At 34.1% G+C, this 20,271-nt stretch overlaps 1 protein-coding gene across 1 annotated transcript in view; it reads right to left on the bottom strand.

Annotated features, from left to right (window-relative positions):
• Positions 1 to 1,853: 1,853 nt before the first annotated feature.
• Positions 1,854 to 20,271, bottom strand: part of boca (LDLR chaperone boca) — a 28,929-nt gene continuing 10,511 nt past the window's right edge. Inside the window, exons 5-6 of the mRNA XM_089253775.1 lie at positions 8,927 to 9,017; positions 1,854 to 3,274 (exon numbers count right to left, since the gene is read on the bottom strand). Coding sequence (XP_089109901.1) covers positions 8,961 to 9,017 — 57 coding nt within the window. The 3' untranslated portion in view covers positions 1,854 to 3,274; positions 8,927 to 8,960. The remainder of the gene's footprint in view (positions 3,275 to 8,926; positions 9,018 to 20,271) is intronic.

A 20,271-nucleotide genomic window follows, 5' to 3' on the forward strand; every position in this document is an offset into this window, starting at 1 on the left:
CAACGAGGAAACATAAGCCAGAATTTTTGTCAAAAACAAAAAGGTGACTTTGCCCTTGACCTGCAGTCACACTAACAGGGGGGGGGGGGGGGCTAGTCAGTTTTCCGAATATTAACATGGTTCTACGCATTTATTGACTTTTTGTGGTACCAACATAAATATCCCTTTTGTAAGTGATCGTTAAATTTTTTCTTGTTGTGTGCAGTTGATCGGCTGCGATCACTTTGATTATCTCGATTTTGAAAACGAGAACGAGTCTTTCGACTTTAGTCAAATTTTCGATTTGGCTCTGCAGTGATTCGAGAATCATGCTTGGTGGGCCTACACTAGATACAACCGAGACAGCCACTGGTAAAAACCGCAAAAATGTTCATTGGAGATTAGACCTACCCCCCCCCCCCCCCGAAAACGGTACTGATTTATGTTTTAAAACTTGACCTATTTAAAATTTGGAAAAAAAAATTATATAATTCTTAAACATTTTTAATTTTGTTATGGCCTAAGAACATGTTATCAAATCAGTTCTGTGTCCAGTGCTCTCTAAAAGGTTGAGTAACAATGATGTAAATCATACATGATATGCCTCAGCCACCTCATTGGCCATTTTGCCTGTTGTGACCTTGTTTTGTATGATTCATGCAAAGTCCATTTACACAAAATTCACTTTTTGATATTTCCTGCCATTTTAATACATGCCTTTACATTTCATATGTCAAAAGGGCATCATTTGATGGTGCCTAATAGAAGATATCAAAAACTAAAGGTTTTTTTTTTTTTAATTTATGCAGAAAAAGCATCGTCTTGAAGTTTTTTTTTACTAAAAACTTCATTTCTAAAAGTTTCATTCCATTTGTGTACAGTTCCTAAACATGGATATTTTCAAGCGGATACAATCTTGCCAGCAAGACAATAAATCTCTGAAACATTGTAAATTTACATCTTTGATTATCTTGAATATTTATAAAAAAAAATGAGAACTGTAGTTTTTTTTTTCTTTCCTGAAATGGCATCTCAGAATAAGACCTGCAATTTCACTATTTGGAAGTTTTAGCAAATAGGGTCTGAGAATCAAATGTTTATATATATCTATTATGCATACAACCCTTCAAAAATTATTCCATTTAATTAACTACACACAAAAATTTTGAAACATTTTTCATGACTTATTTTTTCAAAAATCAATGGCTACATGCACATTTAACAACCAGAACTCTTCCACCAGGCTTGACCAGATGCTGAGGTCTCTTCCTGTCCAACTTTGTGGCAGATTCAAGAACTCTCCTACAGTTATTGAGTCAAAAGAAAAATATTAATACATAGTCAAGGAATGGATCTTTGATTTCAGTTACTATATTTTTTGTGATTACGATATATACACCTTACCATAGAAAAATACTCTAAAATTATCAGCAATGGAAGAGCTTTATATCAGAACCCTCCCACTAAACAATAGTGATATGGGAACCCGTGAAGTTTAATGAGTGAAAAAATATTTTATAGGATGTGTTTTTTCCCCAAAGTTATCTTTTATTTTCTCTTCAAGTATTTTTAAGCACATATTGTACTTACCCAAGCACATTAGTGTACTTGAGTAAACGGAATTGTACCATTGCAAAATTTGTGTTAAAAAAAAAAAAAGTCTTGAAAGAAAAGGTGTAAAACACTTTTTCTGAGCTCCACAATCACCTCTTTTCCACACAGTTTCCAAGATTTAAAAGATTCCATTTTTACCAAGATCTGCAGAGGAGAAACTGAAATGCATTTCACCGTGTGAGGGCATGGGAACTAAAACATTAAATTGGTTGATAAAATATAAGGCTACAATAGAAACATAATAAATCAAAATTCTTTTTGACTTTGAAGAACAGTTTTTAATCAATAAATGCATACAAAAATATATTAGGAATTATTCTTTTATAATACAGTGCCTATATTATGGCCAGTGAAGTACAACAGAAAATATAGAAAAGTCCCATTTCGACTTTACAAAGTGTGTGAAACTAAGCATTTAAGAAGTACGAAATTATTGTCTGAAACAAAAAAGGCTTTTTGTGGCCATTGTGTAAATTAGAATTAAATTTAAAAGTTTTTGGGTTTTTTAGCCGAAGTGAAGTACAGTTTTGTCTTTCAATGTTTTGTTTGCACGAGTGGCGAACATTTTCAAGAATTACGTAAAAGCGGGCAAAAGGCTACTACTTACGCCTTCTCCCTGCTTAAGTCACACTGCCTCGTCAGCATAATGCTTGCATTATCCAGAGACCTTAGAACAACTTAGGCCAATGGGGAAAATCTGGCTCAACAGACCAATCATGATGAGGCAGTGTGGCTGAAGCAGGGAGAAGGCATAAGTAGCAGCCTTTTGCCCACCATTACATAATTCTTGAAAATGTTCACCACTCGTGCGAATGAAACGTTGAAAGACAAAAACTGTACTTCACGTTGAGCAAAAAACCAGAAAACTTTTAAATTTAATTCTAATTTACATATTGTTTATCAAAAAATTTAAAAATGAGAAATACACCAGAAATATTTAACACATAGAAAACTCCAACATTTAGGGAAAAAAATTGTCTTTAAAATCTTTAATTGCATTTGCAATAATCAGAACACAATAACTAAGCATTTACTATGTTGTTGCATATTTTGAATGAGCACAATTTTTTAACACCATCGTCTAGAATAATAATAAAGGGCTCAATAATGAAAATATGGTATGAAACATTTCCTTTATATTATTCAGACAGTTATTTATTTCTATTCAAGTCATTCAAATAGAAAAAATAATAAATATGCAAATAAAACTTTTTAAATAGATCCACTAGCCAAAACCATCTGAATATATGATATTGAGAGAAGTTCTAACTATGTTACAAAAACTTCAGATCCGACTCATTCCAGGAACATTAAAACATTAAAAGTTATAAACAAAATCAGTTTTTAGAAGGAAAAATAATACAGTAACAAAAAAAAAAGATTAATTTTCAAAAACAAAAGTTATTTACCATAAAGTGAACTTAGTGAAAATAGACAATTCACACCAGTGCTGTTTACAGCACTGGTGTGAATTATTTTATTATTATTTATTTACGAATTATTTATTTATAGTTTAAACAACTATTTTATATATTTCTGTACATATTCACAAAAAAAAAATTCAATCGAAACACTGCACGTTTGCTAGCTTGTTCAATAAAAACTCTCACAACCAGGCAGCACTGATGATTGATCACTTTATTAAATGACAAAAGCTCCCAAAGTAGCTCCTGATAGCAACCTACAAATATAAAAAGAAAAAATATTTTTACTTCTGAGTCTTAGCAGTGAGTTGATTAAGTTAATTTATGTGATCTTCCATGTGGGTAACAACTGAGTTTATTCACTGTACCACAGTGAAATATATCAAAATTGGATTATAATAATTTATATTCACACTGAGAAGCTGGAAAAACTGGTACAGACAAGCGTATGCAAATAAGGGAGAAATGTAACCAATCAACACAACTTGATGCATTCAACAGCACCTACATAAGACAACAGGTAGCTAGGGAAGCTGTTAGATTAGTTTCTGCTGCTACAATGACAGGTTATCACAAATAAGTGACTAGGCTTCAGAGTCTGTGCTCATGAGATAAGTCACAACATTTCTGAGGTAGAGATGAAATTTGGATTTTCGTGCACAACCACCATGAATATAAAGAATCTAGAAACACATCAAATCTCCAACAGAGGTACGGGTGAGAAAAGACCGCCCACAGAACCATCGACAGCAGACAAGAATCGTTTCCTGAGATAGACATACACAACACTGCCTCAAATTGCTACAGATTTCACTGTTGGGGCATCAGAAAGTGTCAGCATGCAAACTGTACCTTTTTATCACTGGCTTTTGAGGTCGAAGCCTCACTAGAGTGCCTTTGATGATTGCAATGCATAAAACTATGCACCTTGCCTGGGCTTGCCAGGACTGTTGAGGACTGGAAACACGTTACCTGGTCTGACAAGTCATGGTTCCAGTTTTATCGAGCTGATGGACATGTACAGGTATGGAGAAAACTCCATGAAGCCATGGACTCTGCATGTCAACAGAGAACTGTTCAAGTTAGTGGAAGCTCTGTCATAGTATGAGGTGTGTGTTGTTGGCACAGATAGGAGTTTAGATAGTATAGCACATATATAGAGTTTCTACATGGTGCCCCTGACAAGGCCGCAGACAACTCTGTTTAGCAACATCCTTTCTCATCATTTCTCTATTCATGTCCTGAATGCATTCTGACAGGCTTGGGCAATTCCAACAGGTCAATGTAACACCTAGGGTTTCCAGGCAGGATTTTTTTACAATTTCCCGAAATCCCGAACAAAATTCCAGAAAAATCAGAAAAAATACTTTTGCAACACAGTAATACTTGCAATGGAATACAAAAAATTTTCAAAAAAATCAATGGGAAATATTCGTTGAAAAATTAATTTTCTCTAGCATTACTTGGGAAGGAAAAAAAGATACATAGGAGGAGCTTCCACTTCTCAATTCTAAAAACTGCACAGAGAACAATGTACTAAAAATAAATAAATATATATATAAAATATATATATCCCATTAACGCCGGTTAGTAAGATGATTTGCCATTTTAAATTTTACGTTTTTTCTTTGCCAATAAATGGTGGAAATGGTTCCACTCATTATTAATCATAAATTTTTTTTCCCATTTTTCATGAAAGCCCCATTTTTGTGATTTTAAATCAGGCCTTGTTTTGTTTATGTGACACTCAGAACCGAAGTTACATCCACTTTAGAGTTGCGTTTTTACATCAAGTAATCTCTGAATGAAAATTTTAATGAAAAAGAAGAATGTTTTTTGAAGATTGTTATTTTTGACATTTTACTTAGGTTTGAAACATGATTTCTAAAAATCTATTGACTGTATCATTGCAAAATTTTAATATGATGTGGTCAGTTCATTTCTCTGTCCCATGCATGCATATAGAAAAAGATGGGTTTTGCAATAAATATTATTAGAGTCTAAGGTTTTTTAACACATTTTCTCTTAGCATAATCTTTCATTTCAAGTGAAATAGCTCAGAAGCTTTTTAGAAAGGAAAATAAAGGCATATCTGGAAAGTGATTCTGAATCAGACATGAATTAATTGAGTTCATTCTGATTATTGACACAAAAATTCAGCTCACAACGTGACTGCATTATGATGGCATATGCAACAAAAAAATGTTTGATAGTTGAGGCTGAAAAACTATGAAAAAAATCTTTGTAAGCCAAAGGCATTTATTAGCAGAGATATCAATGTGTATAGAAAACTCTGACACCTTTCTAATTTATGATTTAAAAAAAAGTACAGTCAAAGTTACCAACTTCATGGCTTTGAATTATTTCACTGCATCAAAAAGCACATTGCTTATCAATTATTAACCCTTAACTAGCATTGTGAAAATTCTGTGCATAAGTGGTATCGTGGTGCCATTTTGACCCCAGCAAGTGTTAATGCATTAAAAAAAATCAACAAAAAGTTTTCATGAAAGCAATGGGTTTTTCACATGACTCCCGTCATCCATCAATCAAGTCACTGAAAATTTTTTCAAATTTCTTCAATTATTTTCTCAAAATGATCTTTTAATAAGATACACGTCCAAAACAAATGGAGCTATATGTGACTTTTGAAATTCTTTTTAAATAATATGTTACATTTTTTCAACTCAACTTTCATGATTGGAAATAAAATTTACAAATAATATTTACTATATTTTCACAAGCACCAAAATTAGTCTCAAAGTCGGAAAGACAGTCCTTGTAAACAACAACACAACATGTCAATCACACAGATTTTGCATATTAACAGCACTATCCTCATGCTCAACCGTGGATATCCGATGTTTCATGATCAATTCAAAGCCATTATCAAGAAAACTGTCACTTTTACGAGACGCTATTCCGATCTGAACACTTTGGCCATCAGACAAAAAGTCTTATGCAAGTGGTGTGATGATGTCATTTTGACCACACGGAAACTTTCATCAATGATATAGAGGGAGAAAAAAGTATAAAAACATCATAAATTTGTCAAACATGTGTAAACAACTAGCTCGAAAGGTACTGAACATAAGATTGTCCAGATGTATTTCTTTCTCAATGGGTGGCAAGATGAACAATGTACAGGGTCAAGATGACCCACCCAGACAGTTAAGGGTTCATATTATTTGTTAAATAACTACAATACCCGGCACTGTCCAGACTTTCCCCATATACTGGCAGCATTGAAGTAACAAACCATTGTAAAGGAATATACATGTCTAAAACCCATTGTTAGGGAACCATGATAACCAAAGTAAACAATCTATGCAAGGTTTTAAACAATTGGCTATTGTGAAGATGAATTTTTGGAAAGAGAAAATTCAACTGCCTTTGTGGGAAATTAAACTCGTGTCCTTTCACTTTCCAGGTGAATGCCCTAGACCACTAGACTACAAATCTCTCAATCTTTCATTGGTGGTCGTATACACTGAAATGGACAGTACACAGATGGCCAGGCCAAGCTCACAACTGCTGACACTGCCACCACATGGTGACTTATGACATCACTCTCCACTATTCATGCAAGGTTTTTAACAACTGACTGTTGTGAAGATGAATTTTTGAAAACAGAAAATTCAACTGCTTTTGTGGGGAATCGAATCCACATCCTTTCACTTTCTGGGTGGATGCCCTAGACCACTAGACTACAAAGGCAGTTGAATTTTCTCTTTCCAAAAATTCATTTTTGCAACAGCCAGTTGTTAAAATCCTTGCAAGGATAGCGGAGTGACGTCATCCTTTCATAAACATTCTATCATGTTAAGGTTGAGAAATCATTGTTGTTCGACAGTTTTTTGCCTATTTCGGGCATTTGCCCAGCTATGATGAACTTTTAAAATAACCTATTATTCAATCTGGGCCCTGTTTGGTATATATGCAAAATTTGGCGATGATCATCAAAAATTTTGCATTTCTATACAGAACATACACACACAAAATCAATTTTATATATGTGGATTATTAGTGGATTAATATATATATATATATATACAGGGTGATTATAAAAAAAACTATCCCGACATATGGGCCCCTAACTATCATACCATTCACAGAAACTGAATGAAATTTTGGCATAAGGTATTTTGATGTATGCGTTCAAGAATGATAAGGAAAACAACAGTGTCACTCTAACAGTTACGGTTACAGTGAGAAAATTTCGAAAATATCAAATGGCAACACCAAGTTGCTGTATTGGAAGTATGGCTGTATTGCCAAGTTTTGTATTGGAATGTGATCTCCATTGTGAAAAACCCTAAATAGCATTCGAACGGCAACTGTAGCATGAAAATCATCGGCGGTAGATAGGCTAAAAGTGAGGACAACCAATAAGGACAGAGAAGCAGCATAAAATAAAGCATTTTATTGTGTTTCACAAATTTTCCACATGACCTTGTGGAGGACTAATCAGGCTGGGATCTCAGCCGAAGAAACGGTGTGACGAATGAAACGAACATTAATGCTCTGGTGCACGGCAAAGTCCTTTTTACTTTTTCCTTGCCTAGCTCCGGGGATTTTCGTGCTACAGGTGCCATTCCAACGCTATTTAGTGTTTTTCAGTATGGAGATTGCATTCCAATACAAAAAACTTGGTGTTGCCATTTGATATTTTCAAAATTTTCTCACTGTAACCGTAACTGTTAGAGTGACACTGTTGTTTTCCATATCATTCTTGAGCGCATACCTCAAAATACCTTATGCCAAAATTTCATTCAGTTTCTGTGAATGGTATGATAGTTAGGGGCCCATATGTCGGGATAGTTTTTTTATAATCACCCCGTATATATACATAAGTAGTTACCAATTTATTTCATTCAGTAATAGGTTTTTGGTACTGTGCAGACGTGCCAACTTTTGAAATCTAGAAATCCGGAGATTCTCCCAAGGGGGGTAAAAAAAATTTTTTGTGAATTTTTTTTTTTTCCGATCAAGTGTTGAATGCCGGGGGGGGGGGGGAATCTCCGGATTTCTCCCGAGGGGGAATGTTGAATTTCATTAGAAAAATTTTTTTCAAAAAAAATTGTTAATCAATTAAGAAAAAGTTCTATTCCTTCCCCCAATGCAGGTTTAGCATTGCCCTCTGTCTTTCCATGCAGAATAGAGAAATCACATCTACATATACTGTTCATGAAACACAAGTGTTTCCTTTCGTGGATTGCATCAGTGATTGATAATCTTGGGTATATGAACTCTTTAAAGCTTTATATTTAGCTTAAAGTTTTATATTTTCTTTCTGAAGACATATTTAATCAGAGGAAACAATTAAAAAACTTCAAAATGCAAAGCTGCTGACGAAAAAACTCGTATTTATATATACCGCATGGCTGTTAATGGAATACAATAACGATTATACAGGGATTTCTGCAACCATGGGCTTCCCCCTGATAAATGATTGCCGATAAGCGCTACGTAAACAAAGTCGCGTCTTTGCTTAAATGCGGTCACCAAGACTTTTTTTAACGGCTGCTCAATGAAAATGACCATGGCTGTCCCTTATGGGTGTTTTCCCTAACGACGACGGCAGTCATTGACGTCACGACAACGTAAATAAAAGCTCCTGTAAAATCAAATTTTATGTAAAAATCCGGAGAGTAGGAGGAAGGATAAAAAATCCTGAGTCCCGCCTAAATCCGGAGAGTTGGCAGGTCTGGTGGATTAAATTAATTCCAAAACCCCTGGTAAAATTTTAGCTTTTTGATCTGAACTTGTAGTCATATTTTAGTGATATAAACGTATGTATGAAGTGAGTGAATATCATAAAAAAATAGTTAAGCTAAACAGCATTCTATGTCGTCATGGTCACATAAAAAACATACATTTCCACTTTTACTTTGTATTCTTATACATACTTTTAGTCAAAATAACAAGCAGTTTTCCATAGTTTCATAATTCTGTTTTCTTTTCAACTGGTTTGCCTGAAATCTTCTCTTGACTTTGAGCCTGGAAAAAAAAAAAGACATATTATAAATAAATACTGGTACTAATAAGAGAAGTTACTTTAAAGTATCCGACTACATTTCTTGTTACTTTTCTTTAAAATGGTACTGGAGTGAACTTTAATAACATTTTTTGACAAAATGTTTCACAAAATGATGAAAACAATTTAAATTTTGGACTACCTATGTCATTTTCTATGAAAAAGTCATTTTTATGTCAAATTTTAAACAAAATTAATGTGATATTCCAAGCAAAATCTCTAAAGCTTGATATAATCTATAAGTTAAAATAAAAACTAACTGTTGCAAAAACTATTTAATACCCCAATTAAGTTAGCATTTCAAACTTGGATTGAAAAATGAGTAAATATAGAATTTAAATTTTAAAAAAATCATGATTTTTATCATCCCTGGACTTAATAAAGGGTAAAATTAGCAGAAGTTTTACAACAATAATTGCAAAAACTCTATGAATGGAATGTTTTATTTTCACAGTATATTAAGATAGTAATGCTGCAGATTATGAATTAAAATTTCAAGGATTGTATGATATATTCATAAATTACAGTCAAATTCATTAGTGTATGTGTTTTTTGAAATTTTATACTAGATATCATCTATAAAACAGTGTAATTAGACAAATACATGTGATAGATTTTGCTTCATAACCTCCACAATATATAGCAGAATATCATACTAAAATTTGGGTATGATACAATGGATAGACTTTTAGAAATCATGTTTCAAACTCAAGTAAAATGTCAAAAATAGCATTCTCCGTTAAACACGTTTGGAGTTTTTATTCCTGACTTGTATGTAAAAACGCAACACTAAAGTGGATGTGACTTTGGTTCTGAGCATCATATAAACAAAACAAGGGCTGTTTTAGAATCACAAAAAATATGGCTTTCATAACAAATAAAAATAAAAAATTTCTTCCAAAAGGGCGTTTTCAACGCGTTCGGATACCTTAATAACACTACACCCACACCTTTAACTATAACTATTAAAAAATTTACATATTAAACTATCTTTGTCCTCAGCACTTTTTAAAAAGTTGTTTTATAATTTAGTAATTTCATGCATTGGATTTGCTTTATCACTATCATCAATGTGTGTTATTCTACTTATTTCAACATTATTTGACTTGGATTTTGTTGAATAAAAAAAGCATTTACATCGTACCCTACTGTGAAGATACTAAAAACTTTTTGCCAATTCCACATAAAAATGTGGAATAAATTTTATTTTCATGTCAAAATCAAATCTTTGCATCATTTTTCAAAGCCACAAATACTGTGCGAAATATTGACAAGTTTTAATACTTTGTTCTCTCATTTGTTTGTTCCAGTAGCATATTTATTACAACCTTAAAAATCTATATACATATGTTACCAAGGGGCATCATTAACAAGATATTTTTACTGCACCAATGAATGTAAAAGATGAATTGCAAACTTTCGCAATCTATGTATCTCATACTTTCTGTTGCAAGGTTTTCTCTTAGTAGAACAGAATTTTAAAAAGAAAAGCATGAAGCAAAAAGGATCCAAATCAAGTCGAAAACACCTTAAGAGACTAATGACCAGATTTGCAAAGCCAAATATTAAGCTGATGTCTTTCAGGTAAAAAACAAAAAGTAAATCAATTTTAGCAAGGTATTGGCAGATAAGAACACATTTGTATATTAGATAAGAATTCAATAAAAACATAACAATGATGTTTGATTGAAACCAGTTCAAAAAATTTTGTTACAGAAGTGTTTCTCCAAATCAGTTAATTGTTAGTCACAGCTCGACTTTACAAACCTGCAATTTATGAACTGATGCATTTGTACAAACTAGGCTTCTGGTCTCAAACAGCAGGGTTGATAAAAATCATGGTTCTTTTAAATAAAAAAAACCAGATTTATTATTTATAAATCAGTTATTTTTAAATATTTAAATCAGATTTTTTTTCACTTTAAAATATCAACTTTTTTGCCGATTAAAACATAATCAAATTTTTATTTTATTAACAGTTAGTGGTTTAAATATTGTGTCGTTAAAAATATGGCTGAACAATACTAAATTCTAAAGATAAGTATACTTTTTAAGCATAGAAATCCGAACACCAATTTTTCAGAGAATATTGAACTTGATAAATATTAAAATAAGTGCATAGTCATACATGGAGCCGCTGTGGTGGTCAAAATGGTCATAGTGATGGACTTGCATCGCGAGGATCCAGGTTCAAACCCCACTGTCGCCGCAGTGGTGGTTGGCTGAAGTTGGTTTTTAGTGGTTTCTAACTTTGAGGCACGAATGCAAGCCGATCTCCCTGTTAAAAAGTCTCACCGCAGAGAGCAACAGCCCTACAACGGTACAATTATTCATTCATTACACTTCACTCACTACGAGTTCAGAAAAAAATCATAGTTCAAAAAATGCATTGCAGATGGCAGCACTACACATAACAAGCATTACACAGAAGCAAACTACATGGAAGGTTCACTATATGTATACACACATTCCAACATGTACCAATTCATTAGAAGTTCCGCAGAGGAATATGGACGAGGTGCATGTCTGGTTTAGTAGTCATACATGGAACAGACATATGAATAGAGTGAAAATCATTGTTGTAAAACTTCTGCTAATTTTACCCTTTATTAAGTCCAGGGATGATAAAAATCATGATTTTTTTTTTAAAAAAATCAAATAAATTCTATTTTTTTATTTGAATCAGATTTTTTTTAATTTAAATTCTATATTTATTCATTTTTCAATCCAAGTTTGAAATGCCAACTTAGTTGGGGTATTAAATAGTTTTTGCAACAGTTAGTTTTTATTTTAACTTATAGACTATATCAAGCTTTAGAGATTTTGCTTTAAAAAAAATTCATCTATACTATATATAAACTACTAAAAAATCCCATTCTTCATACCAATGTCATCTAAGAACAAATCATGCTACGTTTAAAACAGTATTGAAATTTGTACTTGGTAAAAAAATTCAAAAGCACATCAATTTAAACATTTTGGAGAAAATTATTTATAAAAAAATTACTGCGATACCATAAACTTTTCTTTGAAAAAAGCACATCCTTGAATGAACAAAAGTATTCATTATGAGCTATGAAAAATTTCTCTATGTTGTAGCATGATCAAAAAAGCATGGAGAAAAAAAATTAGAGGTGTGGAAAAAATTGTAAGTTCTTAGTAAAAAAAAAAAAATTCTGTAGAGTTCATAAAAATGAGCAAAATTTCATAAGCAAGCAACTCTAAATCAAAAGGACATGAAAAAACTTTATTACAAGTGGGTCTGGCTGTATCAAATTGATATTTCTTCCAATTGCTTCAACATCAATTCCTTGAGTCATCTAGTTATTATATGTTACTGTAAGAGCAGAAAAATTAATACATCCTAGGGTTTACTAGGGTGAGTCAAAAGTCTTGCATTAATTGCATATAAGTATGGTTGATGTCACATGCATGGCACTAATGACCACTGAAACATCAACCAGCAGAAAGGTTATACAGTGATACCTTGCTACATAATTCTTGATATAATGATAAATATTTGTAAAACTATATTTTTTCAAGTATTGTTTGGAATTGTCTTTAATCTGGCATCAAACTTTTCTCAAAACTATACTCTTCACTATGCACACATTAAACCACTCCTAAACATTATTTTTTAAAGAGGTTTTATAACTACTACAATTGTATTTTCTTTATGATTTGCTTAATATACAACAAAACCTCCTCTAATGGCCACCTCCAAACAACAGCCACATTTTGTTGAAACCGAAAGCATCCCATAGACTTATTAAAAAAAAAAGTAACTTCTGAACAATAATTTCTGAACAACGGCCACTTTGAGCATGAAAACAGAAAAAATTCACATATTGCTATATGAGAAAAATTATTTTCAAGCAGATTTTCATGGGAGTCCCCCCCCCCCCCGAACTTTGGGACAAAAAAAAGATTTTGGATGCTTTATTTTCCTGGGTATAAATGCTAGATGGACAGAGATGCCAATGATGCACTATAGCTCATCAAATAACCAGAATTTTGGAAAAGGACGCATAAAAATTAGGTTCCAGGAAAGAACGTGTTAGTTCCAGAAAGAAAAAAAGTAGAAAGTAAAAACCTCTCTCCCCTAACTTTTTTCCCTTTCTTTTTACGGTCTATCAAGATCGTGTGACCTTGAAAAAATGGTTTTACTACTTTGTATACTGTACTGTGTTGTATTGATATACAGGCAGGTTGTTGAAGAATAAGATGATGGATATCTAGTTGCTTCCCTAAATGAGGGCCGCGTACATAATTTTCAAACTTTTGAGTTTTTATTCCCCTGTGGATTTTCTCCCCTCCGGTTACATGTCTAAAATTATGGTACTTTCGCGGCTATTTGCCAGCATGCAAAGACAGCGTCTATATGGCATAAATTCACCTTGTTCCTACAAAATTGTGAATGTGCATTTTTGAACAATCTTAAAGGATTTGGAATGCCTGTTTAAATTATAAAACATTTTCCAATATTGTACAGAAAAAAAATCTGCAAAAACTCTACCTTGAATAGCCACAGCTTTGTCATCTAGCTGCTGTGTGGTAGTCACCATTTTGCATTGCAAAAATCACGGGTTGTATATGCAGAATCTGGTTTTGGAGAAACACGAGGATTTTTTTCACAGAAACTATGGACACCAGCACTCAAAAATAACTTTAAATTAACATATAATATAAGAATGTAATTTTTCTAATACTTCAATTTTCTTCAAAAATATTTTTCATTTTTTATCTTCTTGGAGGGAGGCACTGTCCCCCATAACCCCCTCCATTCCCAGATTTTGCTTTTGATGAAATCTGGGTTTGGAAAACATGATTGTGCAGTGGTAATTGGCTAAAAATATGATTTTCTAAGGTTTTCCAATTTATTAATTTAAGTTGCCTATCCTCTGGTTGCCATCACACAGACCTACAACACAAATATGTATACATTGTATACATTAAATTTCAAATCCACGCATTACCAATTCAGAGGACAGATGCAGGGCTACAACTGGGGAAAGGGAGCAGGTGAGTCTAGTGCACTCTGGAATAGAGGGGTGCTGAATTCACCCTTTAAAACTGCTTCTTCTATATTACAAAGGGTGCCAAAATGTGTGCTTATCCCGTTTGAGAAAGTATCTAGTTGTGGCCCCAGACAGATGACACCACCTACTGAACACAAAACACGCCAAATGCTGGGTGAGTGCACGCACGCACACACACACACACACAAGCATACTGTTTAGTTTCACCAACAAAAATTTGACATAGCTCCCATATTCAAGTGTGAAAATATATGGCAGTTAAATGGCGACAGATCAGAGTGGTGGACCATCAGGGAGGGAAAATAAAATCATTCTACCAAGAAATCGCTTTGCAAGGATTTATATGAATAGCAAATCAGAAGATAAATGTCTGAGAGTGTGTGTATTGAGAGAGAGAAAGAGAATCTCATTTGCTTTAAATTTAATCGGAAGATATTATTGAAAGAGCTAATATTTTTTTAATGAAATGGAAAATCAATCAAAAGGAAATTTATAGATTGATTTATTAATAAATATATAAATGTGTGTGTGTGTGTGTGTGTGCGTGCCTAACTTTTAATTACAGTGGATCCTGCTTATAACGTTTTTCAAAAACTGTCATAAAAAACATAAGCAGGAAAACACTTTAAATGGGAAATCTTAGGCTAATGAGAATTACTTAAGAGTTGGGACCATGAAAATAAGTCGTATTAAGTGGAAAAATGTTCCAAATGGGAATGTTATAAGCAGGATCGACTGTATATTTCTTTTACAAATTACAATACAAATACATCGCCACAACAGGCAAATTGCCCAACGAGGTGGCTGACTTAAGAACATCATGGATCCCTGAGCCATTTTTTGGAGGCCCTACCTACTACTACTACACCATACATGCGCCCCGCCCACACCCCTCCCCCCGCGGAACCCCCCAACGAATCGGTACATGCGGGAATGTGTGTGTACGTGTAGTGAAACCTGACGTGAAGTTTTGTTGTTTCTCTGTAATCCTTGTTATGTGTAGTGCTGCCATCTGCCACTAGTTTTTCTGACTATGAGTGAAGTGTTATGATTGAATGATTTATCGTTGTAGGACTGTTGCTCTCTGTGGCGAGACTTTTTAACGGGGAGATCGGCTCGCATTTGCGCCTTGAAGTTGGGAACCACAGAAAACCAACTTCAGCCGACCACCACTGTGGGGTTCGAACCCGTCGAGAGTCCGTCACTATAACGACTTTTCAGAATTAAAAATTAAAAATTTAGAAAAATTTAGATTTAGACTTAAAAATTTAGATTTAGACTTAAAAATTTAGATTTAGACTTAAAAATTTAGATTTATTACATGTGCTAAATTCCATATGGTAAATTCTCTGTGTTGTTAATGGGCTTCTTTGCAAGCTTTTCCTACTAGTAGACAATGAAAATAAACCTTTGGATAGAACATGTTTTTAGAAATGAATTATTTGATTCACAGAGATACCTCCTTCTCCTACCCAGAACATGGCTTGCCGCTGTCTCAATGAAGAGATATAAGCAGGTGATCAAAGACCTGGGGCATGCTCACAGGCGCATTTATGATTTTGCTGCTCTTCTCCTATGCTGGTCTAATTTTCTTGACTCATTCCTCAGATTTTTCAATATGAGTCATAGCCCACTTAGCCTTCACCCCTGTAAGTATGCCCCTTTCTCTTGGTCACACACATGCTTGCTTACTCTATTGGCAGGGCTGTCTTAAGAGCATCATGGGGCCCCTGGGCCAAGTGATTTTTCTGAGGCCCTACCTGGTGAATTCTCAAAAATTTGAACTGGTTCTCATTTTTGAGAGGCTCCTCTTTTCTTGAGGCCCCTGGGCCATGCCAGGGTGGACCCATGCATTAAGACAGCACTGTCTATTGATTTTTCACATGCTTGCATACTCTCTTCATCACTCATGTGCTTGCATACTCTCTTCATCACTCATGTGCTTGCATACTTTCTTCATCACTCATACTCTTACATACTCTTTTGGTCACTGACATGCTTGTGTACGCTTTTCATCACTCCCAGGCTAGCAAAGAAGTCCATTAACACTGAGAATTTAACATATGGAATTTAAAACATGTAATAAATGTAAAACAAATATACAGTTGATCCCGCTTATGTTCCCATTTAGAACGTTTTCTCACTTAGTACGACTTACTTTCGTGATCCCGACTCTAAGTAATTCTCATTAAGATTTTCCATTCAAAGTGTTTTCCTGCTGCTTCCACTGTGATTAAAAGTTAGGAGCACACACACACATTTATATATTTATCAATAAATCAATCTATAAATTCCCTTATGTGATTGATTTTCCATTTCGTTATAAAAACCTTAGCTCTTTTAATAATATCTTGTCATTATAAATTTGAACAAAAGGAGATTCTGGCACTGATCTCTCTTCTGTGATTCCCTATTCATATAAATTCTTGCAAAGCAATTTTATGGTGGAATGATTTTTTTCCCTCCCTGATGGTCCACCATTCTGACCTATCATCATTTAACTACCACATATTTTCACATCAGCATATGGGAGCTATGTCAGATTTGTGTTGGTGAAACTTAATGTGCTTGTGTGCTCAGCGTTTGATGTGTTTTCTGTTCAGTAGGTGCTGCCATCTATCCAGTGCCTCACGTAGATACTTTCTCAAACAGGGACAAGCATACATTTTGCGCCATGTAATGCAGAAGCAGCACTTATAAAGGGTGAATTTGGTGCTCCCTCTAGTCCAGAGCCTGGGCATCAGATCCTCGTGCTTCCGCCAGATGCAGCCCTGCTTCTATCCTCCAAATAGTAATGCGGGGATTTGAAATTTAATGTATACATATTTGTGTTGTAGGCTTGTTTTCGTTGTGACAACCAGAGCTTTTTCTAAAGGAATAGCCAACTCAAAATTGGAAAACCTTAGAAAATCATATTTTTAGCCGATTACCACTGAGCACAATCGCAGATCCAAACACGGATTTTCACCAAAGATGAAATCTGGGAAGGGGGTATGGTGGTCCGTGCCCTCTCCCAGAGATGATCGAAAATTAAGAATATTTTTGTAGAAACTTAAAATATTGGAAAAAACATATTCTTATTCTATCTGTTAATCTCTCAGGGCTCCCACTCATCCTGCTCTTTCTACTTTCTGGTAAAATGTCCTACTTTTCTACAAAATCCTATCAACAAAATCCACGCTATTGATTTTGATTGAGCAGTGAATCATCAATATATATATTGTCAAATATTAAAAATTTTGCAGGTTGCAATTAATGACTCTACCAAAGCAGAAATTTTATCATTTTCAAGGTTATTTGGGGGTGTATGTGGACCATTTGGTTTATTAATTTTTCATTTGCTTAGTTTGAGGGTTCAACAAGTAGAGTAGTCATTACAAACTTCTGTCTAGATGGAAAAAATAATTCTATATTTACTACTTCATGGTCTTGGACAGTAACTAACATTCATCATTCAAAACTATAGTCCACATTTTGTGTATAGGTGAAACAACAGTTTGCATTTCAAAGCAGTTGGATACATAGGCCTATTCTAGGTTTGGTGATTCTGATGCTACCCAATAGCATTCAATTGTCTTCTGTATTTTTAAGGCGTGAAGAGGCATAAACAATATTTACAATGCTCAGCAAAAAGCTAGAAATGAAAGTGCTTCATTTTTCAAAAACAATTACACTGGTATTGAACATTAAAATGTAAATAAATCCCTTTAAAAAAAGGATCGACAACATAGTAAAAACATCCAGTTCACCTTCACTTATTTACATTGGACCTTGCAATTTATAAATTTTGCGGTGCTTTTGAAAGTGGTCTCAAAAGAGCGTCATAGTTAAAAAAACGTGAATGTCTTTATAATTTGCTGTGCATTGTTGAAGAGAGTTGACAGACTCTGCACTTTAGAAGACTCCAAAAAAAATGTAATATGTATTGTGAGGAGAGACAAAAAAGATTTATGTTTTTGCCAAAAATTGTTTTTGTAACCAAGTCATTTCTGTCATTTTGCTTTGGATTGAGTCAGGGCTGGTCTTAGACCAAGTGGCACCCTGTGCAAAACCAGCAGTCTGTGCCCCCCCCCACTCCTGTGGCGCTGATACAAGGTGATGTGTCAGAGGGGGAAATTAATTACTTATTGCTAGTCACTACTGTTCCCTAAAATATGGGACTGATTTATGTTCCCATATTATCGGACTCTCTGGGCAGGGGGAGGTCTCTCCATCAACGCTCCCAGATTTGCACCTACTTTTCTCTTTTTCCTAGTTCACTAAATTAGAGAAGTAATAATTACTTTGATAATTGCTCCAAATAAGAGAAGTTGGCTAAGTTACTTAAGTTGTCTGAAACTTTTTTAAATGAGTAAACCAATCCCCTTTTCGATTCTTCGCAAAGACGCCTGTGCAATATTGTGGGAAATAAAGCAAATTTATGCCGTAGATATGCTGTCTTTGAGCACAGGTTGATAGCCGCGAAATTACCTTTATTTTCAGTGTATAACCCGCAGGAGAAAAAACTCTCTCTGAAAACGGAAAATTCTGCATATTCATTCAGGAACTTTGATAGCCAGCGGGTTATACCAATAACATTACAGGAATTTGTACTTCAAGGTAATAGAACTACTTTCCAAGGTCACGAGATAATGCGATTGTGGTAGATGGTGGAAAGTGGAAAAAAAAGTTTCCCCTTCCGTATCTTTTTCCTTGTCTCTGGAAGAACGCGTCCTGTGAACAAAATTTTCACACATGCCTCTTTTTCCTAAATTCCAGGTATTTGATGCACTACAGTGTATTAGCGGTACCTCCATGAACCACAAACAAGAATTAGTGCAAATGCGCAGGGATTCGGCACCTTGGTGTACCATGTAGCAAGAGAACCGTTTTGCCATAGCTCTTGCACACCCGAATATTTATAGAATAATTAATGTGTCAATTGTGTTAATTACATTAATAAACATTTTATTTTAATTAATTATTAGAAGTTTGAATGATTTTCCAGAAACTTTATTGTTTTTAATGTAAATGCTATTAAAACCAAAAAAAAACCTGGTTTAAACCAAAAAATTTTTTTGGTTTTTTACCAACCCTGGTTGCATCGCAATGAGAGAGATTCGTTGGATGCTGATCATCCTTCCCAAGGTTTGGAAATCCCTTTTAAACATATTTAGTGTCAACCTCAACTGCAAACCATGATTTTATTCCTTTATAAGACATTGTGTGCATACTAAAATTTCATGCACACAATTTTTCTAGTTTTGAGTGTTTACTTTAAGACAGGTGAAGTGCAAACTTATTTAAGTTGGACTGGAGCAACTCCCTATCACTTTGATTTCGGACTACACCCATTAATTTAACATCATCGCAAATTTACTAATGATCCCATTAATACCGATTGAGTTTATCAATAAAGATTGAAAAGAGTATGAGACCAAGGACACTTCTTTGAGGAACTCTGCTAGAGGCACCTATCCAATCAGAAAATTCCACATTGACCATAACCTGTTGTGACCTATCCTGCAATAAAAATTCTATCCAATTCAACAAGTTGCCCTCAATCTCACATCTAAATTCTTTGAGTTTACCATATTGGATCCGATCAAATGCCTTTTGGAAATCAAGATAGACGATGTCAACATTTTTTCAACCTTTGCCCAAGAGCCTTAATTATATGATCATAGAAGCAAAGGAGGTTGGTTGCACATGACTTGCCCTTCCTGATTTTCTACAAAAATATTATCTTCCATATACTTCACAAGTTACCTTTTAATGATTATTTCCAGTATTTTAGAGAGGGATCTACAACTTATTTGAATTTAAAATAAAATCAAACAGTATATAGATCTATAAATAATTAAAATTTAAAAAAATAATCATTTCCACATGCAAATACAGGGTGGGCAAAAAGTCAGTAGAAGCTTTAGAAATTTATAAAAACCAGAAAATACTCGAAATAAAAAACGGTTTGCACAGTTAGCATCGCTAGGTCACAGGAATTTTTTTAAGATGGAAAAAAACCTCAAACAATCCACAACCAGTTCACCATTGTAAACTGTGTATGTGAACAAGGATTCTGAGTGTGAAGGATAAAGCTTTGTTGTTGAAGTTGTTTTACGTGAACCAGGAATCAGCAACCATTGCCTTGAGTAAATTCTGAGTTCAAAAGAATTTGAGGACTGGAAAAGGGCCTTTA

This window comes from Pholcus phalangioides, unplaced genomic scaffold (genome assembly GCF_987345545.1).
Source record: "Pholcus phalangioides strain wild (caught in Gottingen) unplaced genomic scaffold, Ppha-v1.0 ptg000039l_1, whole genome shotgun sequence".
Lineage (NCBI taxonomy): Eukaryota > Metazoa > Arthropoda > Arachnida > Araneae > Pholcidae > Pholcus > Pholcus phalangioides.